This window comes from Callorhinus ursinus, unplaced genomic scaffold (genome assembly GCF_003265705.2).
Source record: "Callorhinus ursinus isolate GAN/ISIS: 27379988/994484 unplaced genomic scaffold, GSC_fseal_2.0 scaffold5, whole genome shotgun sequence".
NCBI lineage: Eukaryota > Metazoa > Chordata > Mammalia > Carnivora > Otariidae > Callorhinus > Callorhinus ursinus.
In genome coordinates this window covers 63,579,933-63,596,693 of record NW_027397067.1, presented here as the reverse complement: position 1 = coordinate 63,596,693, position 16,761 = coordinate 63,579,933, and the positions used below count along the sequence as shown (strand labels likewise).

Genomic DNA, 16,761 nt, shown 5'->3' with positions numbered 1-16,761 from the left:
TGAGGTCTTTCCTTTGGCATTGGTTTTCCTGTTTCTATTCAAGTCTTGTTATTTATTTTGCTTGAGGACTGGTATCTTGAGTTCTGAAAATTTGTCAGCTCTTACATCTTTTAAATATGGGTCCCTTTATTCTTTATCTGTTCTTTCCTTTTGGAAATCTGGTTATATTTACAGTAGATTGTCTCATTTCATTGTACATGATTCATTAGCTCTCTTGCATATTTTATATGTCCCTGTCTGTACTGCATTGTCGATAATTTCTTTATGTCTATGTTCTAGTTCTCTGTCTTTTTACCTGTGTTTCATCTGATCAATCCTTTTATTGAGTTTCTAATTTGAATTATTATATTTTTTTCTTGAAGATTTACTGTTTGTCTTTTTTTTTCAAGTTTGCTGGTCAGTTTTTTTTTTAATTTTTTATTGTTATGTTAATCACCATACATTACATCATTAGTTTTTGATGTAGTGTTCCATGATTCATTGTTTGTGCATAACACCCAGTGCTCCACGCAGAACGTGCCCTCTTTAATACCCATCACCAGGCTAACCCATCCCCCCCCCCCTCCCCTCTAGAACCCTCAGTTTGTTTTTCAGAGTCCATTGTCTCTCATGGTTCGTCTCCCCCTCCGACTTACTCCCCTTCATTCTTCCCCTCCTGCTATCTTCTTCTTTTTTTTTTTCTGCTGGTCAGTTTTGATAGTTTTTCTGTTTCTTTGTCATACTTGGGTTCCTTATTTTTTTAAGCCTAGTAAACATAATTCTTAGTGTTTATATCTGATTCTAATATTTGTGGTCTTTGTGGATCTGTAATATATTGTTTCTGCTCAGAATACTTGATAAGCTCATGTACCTTGAAACTTCATCACTGAGAATTCTTTGAGACTTATATCTTCAAAGTGGATTTCTTCATAAAAATTTGCTTAGCGGGGGGACCTGGTGGCTTAGTTAAGTGCCCGACTCTTGGTTTCCATTCATGTCATGATCTCAGGGTTGTGAGATTGAGCCCCACGCCGGGCTTTGCCTTCAGTGGGAGTCTGCTTGGGATTCTGTCTCCCTCTCCCTCTGCCCTTCCCCCTTCTCCTGCACGTGCTCTCTCTTTCTCTAAAATAAATAAATAAATCTTAAAAAAAAAAAAAGATTGGCTTAGCTTCTGATAGGTGCATGGGGCTATACCAACCTAAGACCTCTTTAAGCTATACTTTATAGACTTCTGGGTTTTGATCCCCATTTTAAAAAGGGTGAATTTGGGGCCTCGAGGCCTTCTGCAGTCAGGCTCATGCTTCTAGTTTCCTGTCAGGAAAGATTTTTATTTTTTAATTTCCCTACTCTATACCCTGGATATTGACTTCTGTTGAAAATCTAGGTTTATGAGGAAGTCTTTGATCTTACTTCCTGACCAAAAAAGAGGTAGTCCTTTGAAATCCAAGCCCTGCACTAAGCTGATGCCCTCTGGGCAAATGCCAGCCTTAGGACTCTTTTTTGTACTACTTTCTCCTACTTCTGGCCTCTAGTTGCTTCCATGCTTTAGAAAAGATTTTTTAAAACAATATTATTAATTTCATTAATATTTATTTCTTTATCATTTGAGTTATATACTAGACATTTCTAATCTAAATATTAGCTGTCAGTATTGCTAAAAACAAAGTCTCCTGTTGCCATTTCACAATTTTGTTTTTCCTTCCTTAATTCTTTGTAACTCAGTCTTTGAACTATACTCATAGAATAGATAATAACATTTTCCCTATTATGAACTATTTTAGCTTTATACCTAAATACATTCATAAATGAACAAAGTGTTATGCTGTGAAGACATTCTTTTTTTAATTTCCCTACAGTGGTGAATAAAAATAGGTATCTATTGTCAGGATACAATCATTTGTTTGGTGTAATACTGCCTAAAACTTCCTTGGAGGTGAGGGAGAGGGACATATTTTATTATAGTAAGTCCTGACATAGCATTTGGGAAGTTCCATACTTTACCATTTATTTTTACTTCTTATCATTTATAGGTGTTTTACAAAAATATGCTCAGAGATTGCTTAAGAAATATTTAACGTTCTGTGGTCAAATAAAATATTCTGTTTTGACTATTTATATGGATTGCATGTAATGGTATTAAAAAGTTATAAGGGCTGCCGATAATATGTACCATAAGTGCTACAACAAATGGTAGTTTTAATATTTGACAAATATTTTTAAGATTTAAATTTCTGTGTCATTCAGGCATGCTCACTATACACTAGGAGGCAGTATCGTCCCAACTTTTTTATAAGGATTTGGCAATAGATAACATTTGTAGAAATTGTTTCAAGTTATGTTTTATAAACAAATATTAAAATGCATTACAAAATGTTTAATGAAGGCCTAGAAAATAGTTCAAAGTTAAATCCATTTGAATTATTATGTCATTTAAATAACGTTAATTTTTTTTTTAAGTCTTAATTTTGACTTTGCATTTTGAAAAAGAATAGCTTGTTAAGGAAGAGTTCAGTTATTTTACTTCCAAATTAAATACTTACGTGTTTGGAACAGTAGGTCTTCTGCCAGCAGACATAATTTGCTTATCAGTACTTGGTGTATGGGCTTGTAAGAGAATTTGTTTCTGATTATTAGTACAGTCCTGGAATATTGTTTGTAAAATACATTAATTAATAATTTGAATAGTTATTAGTAGGTTATTAAATATTTCAAAATATTTTTATAATTACACAGATTATTTGTAAACTCATATAAATGTGTTGATTCAGCCTTTCCTTATCCCTCTATCATATATTTTAGTTTCATTAGTAGTTTCTTTGTCCTTATATTTTTTTCTTTTTTTTTTATTTATTTAAATAATCTCTACACCCAATGTGAGGCCTGAACTCAGGACCCCAAGTTCAAGAGTTACATGCGCTTCTGACTTAGCCAACCAGATGCCCCACCTCTTTGTCCTTACATTTTTTTCTAACATGGTTCCTTTCTTATCTCCTCGCCACCCCCATAGTTAATAAAGTTATTTTGTGTGAAACAAATGGGCACATGCCCTGGTTTTCAGATGTGGAAGCTCTTTAATATTTATTAACCTCGCTTTATTCTTTCTCACTTTCTGAATTCCTTAGAACTTACGCTTAAGCCTATGCAGCTATAATTACTTGATTGCTTGCACACGTTGTGTTCTATTATTTGGGGCGTATATTGTTTGTATGTTTGCCTTTTTCTCTCCCCTGTCGGGTTAAAACCTTTCTACACTTTCTAGCTTTCTCTAATTTGACCCTTATGTTTGCATTTTTTAATAGGGCAAGTTTTAAAAAAACAACTTGTTAATTCAAGTGACTACAACTGTATTTTTTTAAGAGCATGAACCCTAAATGCCATATAACCCTACCATAACAATAAAATTGCTATTTTGGGATATTCAGAGGATATAATGACTAGCTTATCCAGAAAAGATGCTCAGTAGTCTTAACACTGTCGATTTCTGCTTAAGACTTTTAAAAATTAAAAATTTTAAGGACAAGTATCTACATCAGTGCTGTCCAGTAGAAATTTCTGTCATGATGTTCTGTTGTCTGCACTGTCAAAGATGATAGCCACTAGCCATATGTGGCAATTGGTCACTTGAAATGTGGCTTGTGTGACTGAGTTAACTGAATTTTTAATTGCTTTTAATTTTAACAATAGAAATCTCTATTAAAATCTCTGGAACATAGAGTATTAATAGTACTAAACTGGAAAATATATATGGGATGCCATTAGCTTTTGTATGTAGTAAGAGTTTTTTTTGTTTGGTTAGTTTTTTTTGATGAGAAAATTAAAGATACAGGAAATCCTCTTATAGTGCAACACTGTTCTAACATGTATAGTTTTAGTGGGTTTTTTTTAATTTTATTATGTTAATCACCATACATTTCATCATTAGTTTTTGATGTAGTGTTCCATGATTCATTGTTTGCGTATAACACCCAGTGCCCCATGCAGAGCGTGCCCTCTTTAATACCCATGACCAGGCTAACCCATCCCCCCACCCTCCTCCCCTCTAGAACCCTCAGTTTGTTTCCCAGAGTCCATAGTCTCTCATGGTTCGTCTCCCCCTCTGATTTCCCCCCTTCATTTTTCCCTTCCTACTAATTTTAATATATGTCAAGTCATATTCTTAGATTATGTGTACAGATGGTAAAAATTGATGCAGCTCTCCAAATGTCCCTATCGGCAGCTTTATGAAGACCTCACAGTATATTTGTATATACTAGATGCCAGCAGGCCCCCAGGAGATGATGGAACACAGGGTGACACTGTGTGACCTTCTCTTGATAAAGGATGTCAAATCACATTCAGACCAACAAAGAGGATAATCTTAAAAGGGAAAAAGTAAATCACGGCAAGATTAGTTTGCCGTCTTGGGAATGGGTATGGTAGAGAGGAGGGACTTTTGTCTTCTTGAGAGGTGACAGAGAGAAACACATTATAGGTGTGATTGCATGTACTATATGTCTATTCTGGGAGTAAGACCACTGCCTGGTTTGGATTCCAGCACCACCAAGTTAGATATATGAAATTGGGAGAGTTCTTTAACCTCTTTAAATCTGTTTTCTCATGTGTGAAATGAGACTCAGCATCATAAACAAGACGACAAATGTAACACAGTTAACAGTGTTAACATTGTTGTAGATTTGTGACCTACGGAGTCATTCTCAGAACTGTATGGTCATGCTTACTTTATGAATTTGAAACCTCCTGATCTACCTGGAGGAAACTGGATTTAAGGCCTCCCTGGGTTCTGCTGTATTCAGTATGTGACAGATTATTTGAGCCATAGGTTCTTATACAAGCTAAGAGAATTTCTTCTTATTCTAGCTAACATGAGTACATATGTAGATTATTTTCCATCTTTCCCTATTGTCCTTTTCCTTTAAGACTAAATTAAAGCAAATAGAGCCTAAAGAAAATAGTAATGCACAAAATAATGACAATTCCTTTGCTGTTGCTGTCACATATATCTACTTAGGTCCTAATTTCTTTCCTTTCGTTTTTGTTGAGTCTTAGCCCACTTATTTTCGCCACTATCTCTAAATGTGGTTGCCTTCTTATATCCCAAATCAGATTTTTCTTGTTGAGTCCTACATATATCTGTTTTTCAGATTGTGAAACTAGCTATTTATGGCATGCTGCCAAAAAACCTTCACAGAAGAACTCTGATGCAGAGATTGCATCTTTTCCCAGATGAGGTAAGTCAGTGGTCGTTGGTAATGATGCTGCAACAAGGAACATGGCCAGAGCCCCTGATAAATTGAGGGTATTCATTGCTAATTTCATCAGCTATAAAAAGCATGAATTTCATATACATTTTATGTGACTAGTAGCAAACCTTGTTTGAATCATGGATTAATAACTCAGTTTTGGTTGCTAATTATTTTCCTTGATTTAATTTTAGAATACTTGTTCCTAACTCAAAATTTATTCAGCTAAAAAAGTATTTGAAAAAAATAGTTTTATTTATTACTATTAAACTATTTTAAGTCCTTAGCTTTTCTCTTTAGTATAATGTAATGAAACAGTAGAGGTTCTATAATAAAATAGTTGAGTCCAGGCTCTGGAATCAGACTATCTGGATTAGAATTCATGCTCCACCATTTACTGACTTTATGGCCATGGGTAGTTACTTATTATCTCTGTTTTCTCATCTGTAAAATGGAAATAAGGGTACCTACTTTACAAGATTGTGGTAAGGGTCAAATGAGGTGACATTTGTAGAGCACCTAGAATAGGCCTGACATAGTAAGTGCCATCATTACCATGATTGTGATTGTTGTCCTTATAGTTACTACTAGAGGAATAATGTAGAAACTAATTCCAGAATACGAAGTTATATCAACTATTTAAGGCACTGTGTGCTCTATCTAGTTAGCTTAATGCATGAGTAAATTACTCAGGCTTTTATCAAAATGGTTAATGTATTACCTTTGCTTTGCATGAATGAGTAGAATTTTCCAGTATTCACTTTACCTCTGAGGTAACAAGTATGGGAGCTATGTCATCATCTAAAAATAAATGACTTTCATCAAATCACAATATTAAATGTTGTATTTCTGATTGTACTGTCGCATTTTTTTAGAATCTGTACTTTCTAAAAGACACACACACACACACAAAATGTGTGGATATAGATAGATATATAATCTTAGTTATAAGGCAGTCAGGTTTGAATGTGGATTTTTTGTTTTCATGGTAGTTCATTTGAACAGCAAATTACTTAAATAGTTTCAGACTATAAAATTAATGGGCCCATTTCCCCAAAAATGGATTGTCAAATATTCAAAAGCTTCATAGCACATTTTGTTGTCCAGGCCATAGGGAAATAGACATTCATAGATTGCTGGTAGGTATACAAAATGGTGCAACCGATAAGGAATCTGAGAATTAGGTAACATTACATATAATACAATACATACATAAGGAGATTCATGCTTCATTCAGCAATCTGTTTACTCTGAAGATACACAAAATTATTGTTTCCACCTTATTTATAATAGTAAAATAATAGAAATAAGAGTTTATTCATAGGTGATTGGATAAACAGTATTACATCCATTCAGTTGAGTATTATGTAATTATAAAAAAAGAATGCCAAATATTCTTGTGAATTGATGTTTTCCAAGACATATTGGTAAGTGAAAAAAGGCAAGGTGAAAAAATACAGATAGTATACTACCTTCTCTATGCATATATACATATATATGTTTACACACACATACATACTATATCTGCTTTTTTTTTTATATCTGCTTTTTGCATAAAGAAACTCAGGAAGAATAATTGAGAAGATAAAGTTGGCTACTTACTGCAGCATGGGCACAAAGAGATGGAAGGAGTAGGGAAGAGAATAAGGTTTTTGGAGAATGCCTTTTAGATTTTTTTTTTTTTTTTACTTTAACTTTCTTATGTTAAGATTTTTATTCAAGGGGCACCTGGGTGGCTTAGTCGGTTGAGCATCCGACTCTTGATTTCAGCTCAGGTCATGATCTCAGATCGAGCCCCACCTTTGGCTGCGTGCTCAGCTTGGAGTCTACTTGGGATTCTCTCCCTCTCTTTCTGCCCTCCCCGCTGCTCGCACATGCTCTCTCTCTCTCTCTCTCCCTTTCTCTCTCTCTAAAAATAAATAAATAAAATCTTTTAAAAAATAAATAAAAATTATATGACAGCACTAGTAGAATTAAGTACAACTAGTGCCCAGATCTCGTTTTCTAAATGCTATTCTTTATTAAAAGGAACCTGGTTCTCATTGGAGAAATGGTTGATTCTAGGTCTGGAGCAGAGAAAGAACGAAGTTATTATGGAATATACATATGTACATAATTATTATTTCTGCATTGTTTATGCTGGTAAAATAATAAGTAACAGAAAGTAAGGCAGTGCTCAGAAATGGATGGAGAAATACCAAGAGAACATGGGAGGCATTTTGAATTGGTGCCCACTGACCAAATATGGGACTTTGTGAGCCTCAAAATGAATGGTAATAATAATGGATTACATTGAGTAGAAGACAAAAATCTGTGAGCCCATGATGATAGTCCAAAAATTATTTTTACCTTGTGATAATTTCCCTTTCTTTTCTGGAGAAGGAAAAGCTTTTCTTTAGAGAAGAATATCATCTAAAAAATGTAGAAATAATACTGAATTAGAAAAGCCACCATTATCAGCATATTCTGTAGTCACTGGGTGAAAGATTATTGTAGAACAAGATATTCACGCAATTTCAAAACATGTCACAGAGTACTTACTATTTGAAAGGAGAAAAGATACTTTATGTTAAAGATACCTGGTGGACACCAACATAACCAAGAGATCAAACATATCATTGGTATGGGACAGACTGACATCATGTGCCTCCTGCTATGAAGAAAGCACTGAAGACTCAAACTATATATTTAGCGTTCTGTCAAAAATGTTTAACCTGACTTTAATGAGGAAACAATCCAACAAATCCAAATAAAAGGGCATTCTACCACATAATTGGCCTGGACTCTTCAAAAGTGTTAATTTTTTGAACAACAAAAAGCAGGGAAGGGCTTTGTGTTAAAAGAGACTAGACTGAAGAACTTATTATGTATGTGAAACAACATGGTAACAGCATAATAACTAAATGTAGCATGTGATCCTTGACTGGATCTTAGACTGAAAAAAAGATACATAAGACAATATTGTATCAGTTTGGAAAATTTGAATATATACTTATATATCAGACAGAAAGTATTTCATCAATGTTAATTTTCCTAAGCTTGAATTTGTAATGTGGTGACATAGGAGACAATCCTTGTATTTAGGAGATAGATGCTGAAATACTTAGGGATGACGTGTTTACAACTTACTCTCAAATGGTTCAGCCAAAATGAAAGTTTGTGCGTGTTTGTATATAGGTGAAAAGAAGGAGAGCAAACATGTCCTCTTTTGACAGTTGGGGCCGAATTTAGGTGAAGGTTAGAGGAATGTTTGCTGTACTCTCACAATTTTTCTGTAGACTTGAAATTTCTTTAGAAATTGAAAAAAGTAATAACTGATCACCTTGCCCCCTGTTTATTCCACTCATTCTTCTCCTTATTCGCCCCATTTAGGTTGATCATTCCCTCCATGCAGCGGGCATGATTAAATTTCTTGAATCTCCATGATCACATTCAGTTAGCATGTTTGGGTTACCTTCTCAGTGTGCAGATTAAAGGAGGCACTTTCCCTCTTCCTGGTTTCATGTGTAATGCCTAATCAACAACTTTCATTCCTCATTTTGCAGTGTTTTAATCCATTCTTTCAGTAAATTGCTCTAAGAGTGGGGAAAATTTGTAAGCTCGTTTCAGTCAGAATTCTCTTCAATTCGGCAAACATTTACTAACCCAGTATGTTCCACACCCTCTGCTGTGTAAGCACTTGGCAACTTTTTTAAAATTGTCTTCGTGAAAGATAGAGGGATCTTTTTCTTAATAGCTTCCCAAAAGAGTGTGAAATATTCATAAACTTTTAAAGATACCAAACTGGTAGGTAGACTTTTTCAGGAAGTAAAAAATTAGAGCAACTTAGTATTTATATGTCCAGGCATCCTCTCCTTGTTCCAGTTTTGTGTGATTAAACTTACAGATTTGAATACATCGGGAAGGGATGTCAAATATTTTTAAAATGCTTCTCAGTGAAGAAAAACATCATCAACAGTATTTATTGTATTTTGTATGTATTGGTAGTGACTCACCCTATACAAGCCATAATTTTAAAAAAGCCAACCTAAGTTTTTTAAATATTATTAAAATTTTGCCATATTAGATTTTAGAACAAGTTTATAATGCCGTAGAGCTCTGATTCTTTAAAGCTATTTTAAAATTATATTTTGATTCTTAAGATGTTAACTGTTTCGGGCCCATGTTCTTGCCCAGATATTTGATTCCCAATTATGATACGCTCTTTGCAGAGAATTGTAATTTACTATATAACTTTTTTAACGTTTAGGAATATACTGTTATGAAAAGAGGGAAATATATCTACTGTCCCTGTGGAAATACTCATAGGATGCTTTCATAATGACATCCAACCATTATTCCAGTAGAGTCTCCAAAAATAACTTAACCATCCAGACTCACAAGACAATTCCCTTTCCCTGTGTCTGTATCGTGAGCACAAAATAAATGTAAATTCTTTTGGTTACTCAGGCTCTTCATTTTATCATTTCCTTTACTTTAGTAGTTCAATTTCTGTTCTTCTTTCAAATATGTCTCAAATATATGCTTTACTTTTTTTTTAAGATTTTATTTATTTATTTGTCAGAGAGAGAGAGAGAGCACAAGCAGGGGAAGCTGCGGGCAGGGGAAGAAGCAGGCTCCACACTGAGCAGGGAGCCCGATGCTGGACTCTATCCCAGGACCCTGGGACCATGACCTGAGCTGAAGGCAGACGTTTAACCGACTAAGCCACCCAAGCATCCCTATGCTTTACTCTTTAGTTTACTTTTCATTACCCGAATTCAGACTTTTTTGCATTTTATTTTTCCTTTCATTTTTCTGAATATTTGAATATATTAACCAGGGGAGAGTCATGGGCAGTGGGAATGCCATTAATAAAGGCACCAGGATTTCAGTGTGGAACAATGCATGAAAGGCAAGGAGGCTGATAACTCAGACACCATGGACGGGTGTGTGTGAAGAGGTGAAGTCGCAGAGATGGCCTAGGAGTGAGGACACTGGTTTGAGAAGTGACATTTTTAAAATTATAAGCCTATAGAGGCCATCATCTTTTTATTCCCTTTTATATTCTGAGCACCTAGCACAATTTCTGGTTCATAGAAGCAGTTCAGTTAATGTTTGTTGGCTAAATGACTCAAAGATCCAGCAGGTTTTCATTTTCCAAAGTTTTTTCTGGCAACAACATGGAGTATGAATTGAAAGGTTGTGTCTCTGTAAGCCACAGACCCAGTACATCCACTCAATCAGATGAAAAATTATGAGAATCAGCCAAGGCAGTGCCTTTCTGCTGTTGAAAGGCTGGGAATAAATTAAACAGTTTAGAAAAAAATTGATAGAACTTAGTGACTCGATGGTCCTCAGAATTGAAGATATCTAACATACCATGAGAAATAGGTTTGTCAAGATTAAAATATAAGGTACAGTATTATAATGAGATTACTTTTTTTAAGATTTTATTTATTTATTTGGCAGATAATGAGATTACTTTTATCATTAATATACTTTTCAGGGATTTTCATGGATTTATAAAGATTGTATTGTGTTCCTCATTCTATAAATATTCTTCTGTTTGTAATTTTTTAATATTTATTAAGTATTACTAATTTATTACCAAGGGATGTATTTTAAGAAAATTAAGCCTAAATTTTATTTAACCTAGGACATACCAGAAGATATTCATAAGAATTTGGTGGAAGAGCTTCCTCAACCACGAAAAGTACCCAGACGTCTAGATGAGTACACGCAGGAAGAAATAGAGGCTTTCCCAAGAGTGTGGTCTCCGTAAGTCTTTTCTCTTTCCTGTCTTTTTTTTTCCCCCCTGTTTTTTTCTTAAGCTCAGTTTAGTATCCCCTGTTCCCTTAACCAAATGACCAAAGATCCTTGAGGGTGGGAAGAGTGAACTTTTTTTTACTCCCCTGGATGCTCTTTCCATCTTCGACCTGCAAATAAATTCTAGATGTTGGTATTAGAACCAAAAAGTCTCTAAGTCTTAAAACCTTGCTGTGTACATGCAAGGGTGTTCATAGGTACCTATAATTGTCAGATATTTTGTTTGGGATGAAATTACTTAGATTGATTGTGGTCTCTTGGAATGATAAATAAAGTCATTACCAATTTCCAGATTGCTTCACTAAGCTTGAGAATATCGTCTAATGAAAAGTCATCAATTCTGGATAATTAATAGTCCTGATCCAAATAGAAAAACAAAATAACATTAATTTTAGCCATTCTGACTGGTGTGAGGTGGTATCTCATTGAGGTTGGTGATGGGTATTAAAGAGGGCACGTTCTGCGTGGAGCACTGGCTGTTATGCACAAACAATGAATCGTGGAACGCTACATCAAAAACTAATGATGTAATGTATGGTGATTAACATAACAATAAAAAAATTTAAAGAGAAAAAAAAGAAAAACAAAATAACAAACACTTTTTGCTATCCTCTACACAATTTCCTCTGTCTGAGGTCCGGAAAGCTGCGTGGTGTTGACATACTATCTCCCATCTAATTGTTTGCAGGGTCTTCGTGACCTGGTTCCTCTCTGTCTCTGAAGCTTAACTTCTTCCCACTTCACTGGTCTAACAATAGCAGTCTGTTTAAGATTGTCACCCTTTTTACACAGTTTAATTCTTCCTGGTCTTTGTTTTGCTTCACTTTGCCTAGAACAACATGTCCCTCCCCCATGCTCTGAAATAACTCTTAAGTCATTCTTTAGACCTTAGTTCTGATACCACCACCTTTAAGAAGCCTTGTGTAAACATCAAGACCAGACTAAGTGCCCAGCCATCTTCTGCCATAGCACCTGCTTTGTAACTCTGTCCTTACCACAGTCAGCTCATCAAGAGCAAGGGCTGCATCTTGCTCATCACCGATCCTCAGTGCATACAACAGTACTTCATCTAATGGGGACTTGGGAACATTTAAGAATTTATGCAGTAGATCTGAAAGAGAACCTCACATCCTTATTGCTGGATCTACCCTAGACAGCTCGTCTTCCCACAGACGCTACCCTCTGTGCTCTGAAAATTCTTATCTCCTTATTGGCTCTTTGGCCAGATCGGTTTGTGAAAATAGAAGCCTTCCCAGCATTGTCAGTATGTCCAACAATCCAATCCGTGACTCTCTCATTATTGCGTGTATATAATCTTCAGACTCCACACAGAGAAGTCTGTAGGGTATTCTCTTTGAATCTTTTTGATTTTGCTGATTTTTATCAAGGTTCTCCTTTACTAAATCTGCAGATGAAGAAAATAATATAATTATTAGTGACCATTTATTATAGTGACTATTTGTCACTACATAGTGACTTTCCAATTGCCCAACACAGTGCTAGGGAGTTCACATGGATTGTATTTAATTCTCTCCACAAGCCTCTGAGATAGATCTATTATTCCTATTTTGAAGAGTAAGGCAAGGGTCATCTGGTTTATTAGCCTGCATTTGAACCCAACTGTCTGATTCCAAAGCCTATGTTCTTTCCACAGAAGCAAACTGCCTCATTAATTTTTTTTTCAACAAATATATTTTAGCTGGGGCGCCTAGGTGGCTCAGTTGTTAAGCATCTGCCTTTGGCTCAGGTCATGATCCCAGGGTCCTGGGATCGAGCCCTGCATCGGGCTCCCTGCTCCGCGGGAAGTCTGTTTCTCCCTCTCTCACTCCCCCTGCTTGTGTTCCCTCTCTCACTGTGTGTCTCTGTCAAATAAATAAATAAAAATCTTAAAAGAAAAAAAAATACATTTTAGCTATCTCTTCTGTACAAGACACTGTCATAGGCACTGAGACACATGTTGGAGAAATTCCATTAAAAACATTATTTAGGGGGTGCCTGGGTGGCTCAGATGCTTTAAGCGTCTGCCTTCGGCTCAGGTCATGATCCCGGGGTCCTGGGATCGAGCCCCAGGGAGCCTGCTTCTCCCTCTGCCTCTGCCTCTCTCTCTCTCTCTCTGACTCTCATGAATAAATTAAAAAAAAAAAAACATTTAGGGGCGCCTGGGTGGCTCAGTCGTTCAGTGTCTGCCTGCGGCTCAGGGAGCCCCACATCAGGCTCCCTCCTCCAAGGGAAGCCTGCTTCTCCCTCTCCCACTACCCCCTGCTTGTGTTCCCTCTCTCGCTGGGTCTCTCTCTGTCAAAAAAATAAATAAAATCTTTAAAAAAAACAAACAAAAAAACACATTTGATTCAGCTGCACAAACTTTTATTGAGTTTATCCTATGTGCTAGACATTTGGGTAGATGTCTGGGCTATATAGATGGTGAAGCATTTAAATGTAACTTCCTCCAGAAGTCCTTCGTATAATCCGTGAACTGGCTTAGGCCCCCTTTATAGAGTCTCATTGTACACTTTCCTTTTCGTTTACTGCATTTATTCTAATGTAATTAAGTATCTGTGTGATTTTTTTTTTTGTTTAATATCTTTCTCTAACTAGATTCCGTGAGGGAACTCCATGTTGTCTTATTTACCTGAGCATAGCATCTGGCACATTAAGTAGGCATTCAGCAAATATTTATTGAATGAATAAATGAAGAAGCAAATATCCTTGTATCAGCTTTTATAAATGACGTTAGGAAAGAATCTCTAGAAGATACGAACTGAAGGTAGTAAAATCCTCCAATTTAATACTAGTTCTTCATGCTAGAATCATTGAAATTGACTAGCTTTGAAAACATTATGTTTGTTTCTGTTCACTGTATATCATCTGAATCATCAATTTTTAGTTGATAGTAAATGAGTGATTAACAAAACTCTATATGAAAAATTGAAAGAACTGATTTTATGGTGTCTGATATTAATACCAGCTAGTTATCAGGATACATCCTCATGATAAATATTTTTCCCTAAAATAAAGAAGTACATTTTCCATCACTCCTTAGGTTCTGGTTTTCATTGCTTGACGATGACCAGAAACTATACATTATGTGACGTGATTTGATTCTAACAACTAAGTTTAGTGTGGCGTGGTTGTCTCCTTCTTTTGACCTTTTTAGATGCCTATTTAATATTTTCCTTCTTTTCAAAACCCAAGAGTCTATTTTAATTCTTCTTATTAAAATTCATTTTCTTGGGGCACCTGGGTGGCTCAGTCATTAAGCGTCTGCCTTCGGCTCAGGTCATGATCCCAGGGTCCTGGGATCGAGCCCCGCATCGGGCTCCCTGCTCGGCGGGAAGCCTGCTTCTCCCTCTCCCACTCCCCTGCTTGTGTTCCTGCTGTCACTATCTCTCTCTCTCTCTCTGTCAAATAAATAAATAAAATCTTAAAAAAAAATAAAAGATAAAAACAAAAAAATAAAATTCATTTTTTTATCCAGATTATGTAGTGATTTATTTAGATAAATCAGTAGTTTCTGAAAATAAAAGGTTTTACATGCTGTGATCTTTACAGTTCTTCCCCCTTTGGCATCTGAGAGATGAGACTTCTGTACTTGGAAAAATTTTATACTTTTGGAAAAATAATTTTAATTTAACTTGTTCTTAAATGACTTACATGGTCATTTATTCCAGACATATTCAATGTGCCTTTTCCTCCTTAAACTACATAGAACTTATATGTATCTTTACAACTGAACCCACATATACAGAACATTTTTCTAGGAAGACGTAAACAGTTTTTTAAATTCTTTTAAAGAGATGTACAATTTGCCACAAATTGAAATTAATCTCTAATTTATGAAAAACATTTACTAGCTTAAATTTACCACCCTGGAATTCACATAATATAGTCTTTAAACTCAAGCATTCGATTAAAAACTTTCACTTTGGGGGAATTAAAAAGTATTTTTTTTTAAAGATTTTATTTATTTATTTGATAGAGAGAGACACAGCAAGAGCAGGAACATGAGCAGGGGGAGTGGGAGAGGGAGAAGCAGGCTTCCCGCCGAGCAGGGAGCCCGATGTGGGGCTTGATCCCAGGACCCTGGGATCATGACCTGAGCTGAAGGCAGACGCTTAACAGCTGAGCCACCCAGGTGCCCTGGAATTAAAAAGTATTAAATGAGGGCTCCTGGGTGGCTCAGTCAGTTCACTGTCTGCCATTGGCTCAGGTCATGATCTCAGGGTCATCAGATTGAGCCCCACAATGGGCTCTGTACTGAGCAGGACTCTGCTTGAGATTTTCTCTCTCCCTTTGCCCCTCCCCTTGCTCTTGCTCTCTCTCACTAAAATAAATAAATCTTTTTTTAAAAAAGTGTTAAATGTTCATTGTAGAAACTGTGAATAAGATACAAACTTAAGGAAGTAAATAATCTCACCACAGTTAAAATTTTGGTGTGTTAGCTTCCACTGTTTCTTTGTGTTTGTGTGTGTGTCTATGTCTTATATTTTTTATCCTCATTTTTTCATAAAAAAGGAAATGTGGACACAGAAATCTGAAAAGTAATTTGACTAAGATCACAGGATTGTTAAATGGTGGATTAGGGATTCAAGCCTAAGGGCATCGTCCTAACCACTCTGCCTGAGTGCCTCTTGTAGCATCTTATGTGAGTGTACTTAAGTCATATGTAGTTCTCAAATATTTTGCTTTAAAAAGTTACATCATAAAAAAGTATTTTAAATATTCTTTGGATTTTGGTAGGTTACCATGCTGTATGAAGTTCTGGAAGTCTAAGAATGTCGTACCTGTTTTTTTTTTTTATAGAAACACCATCATAAATGAATTTATATTCCTAACCAAAAGGGGCATATGGTACTTTTTTTTTTTTTAACTAGAAATACCAAAGGTGCTATTTAATCAAATATGTGCTTATTTGGGTTATGCGTTTAGAGTTGTATATCATGAATAAAGAGTACTGATCATAACTGCTCATTATACTAAATGATTCCTGGCTCATTTAAAACAAATTAGAAGATGACTGAGTGCCTTTATTATATTAATGGAACTAGGAAGGGCTTTTCTATAATTATTTTTAAGGAGACTTTTAGAGAAACTTAGAGTAACTTGATGCATTTTTTAGACTACTATGGAGATGTATTTCCCTGCCCTTTCTTTTCATTCCGAAAAGAATGCATATTCCTGTCCCTCTGACAGGAATATGCATTAAGGCACCAGCCTTTCCTTTGGGCTTTATTAAAGTATGTTCTTTCCTTATAGGTAGCCATACAACTTGGTTAACTTGTGTTCCCCAGATAGTTAATGTGGGTACATACTTACACATTACAATTTAAATGATCAGGGCTGTCTAATAGAACTTCCCACATGATGAAAAAGTTCTGTATCTGAGTTATCTAATACAGTGGCTCCTGGCCACATGTGGGTCTTGAGTACTTACAGTGTGGCTAGTGTGACTGAGGAACTGAACTTTTATTTTGTCATTTTAATTAAGTTTCATTAGCCCCATGTGGCCACTGACCACTTTAATGAATGTTGCCATTTTAGTTGTTTGCCATTTCATAAAGTTCTGTTATTAAATATTACAGACATTAGAGTAAAAATGAAAATATGTAACACACTATGCAGGGCAACCCATTGGAAGTGGGATTTCTCACTACTGGTAGATTTGCTTTCATGAGAAAAAAATTTTTTTCTCCTTTTGGAGAAAGAGGCTGCTTAAAATATGCTCTGATTCCACCCA

The 16,761-nt window shown here is 35.6% G+C and overlaps 1 protein-coding gene across 2 annotated transcripts in view; it reads left to right on the top strand.

Moving 5' to 3' along the window:
• MRPL13 (mitochondrial ribosomal protein L13) overlaps positions 1 to 16,761 on the top strand; it is a 47,893-nt gene that overhangs the window by 22,286 nt on the left and 8,846 nt on the right. Inside the window, exons 5-6 of one of the 2 annotated variants that reach the window (XM_025871051.2) lie at positions 5,121 to 5,207; positions 10,858 to 10,979. In XM_025871051.2, coding sequence (XP_025726836.2) covers positions 5,121 to 5,207; positions 10,858 to 10,979 — 209 coding nt within the window. The remainder of the gene's footprint in view (positions 1 to 5,120; positions 5,208 to 10,857; positions 10,980 to 16,761) is intronic. The other variant, XM_073893166.1, reaches the window with a different exon arrangement.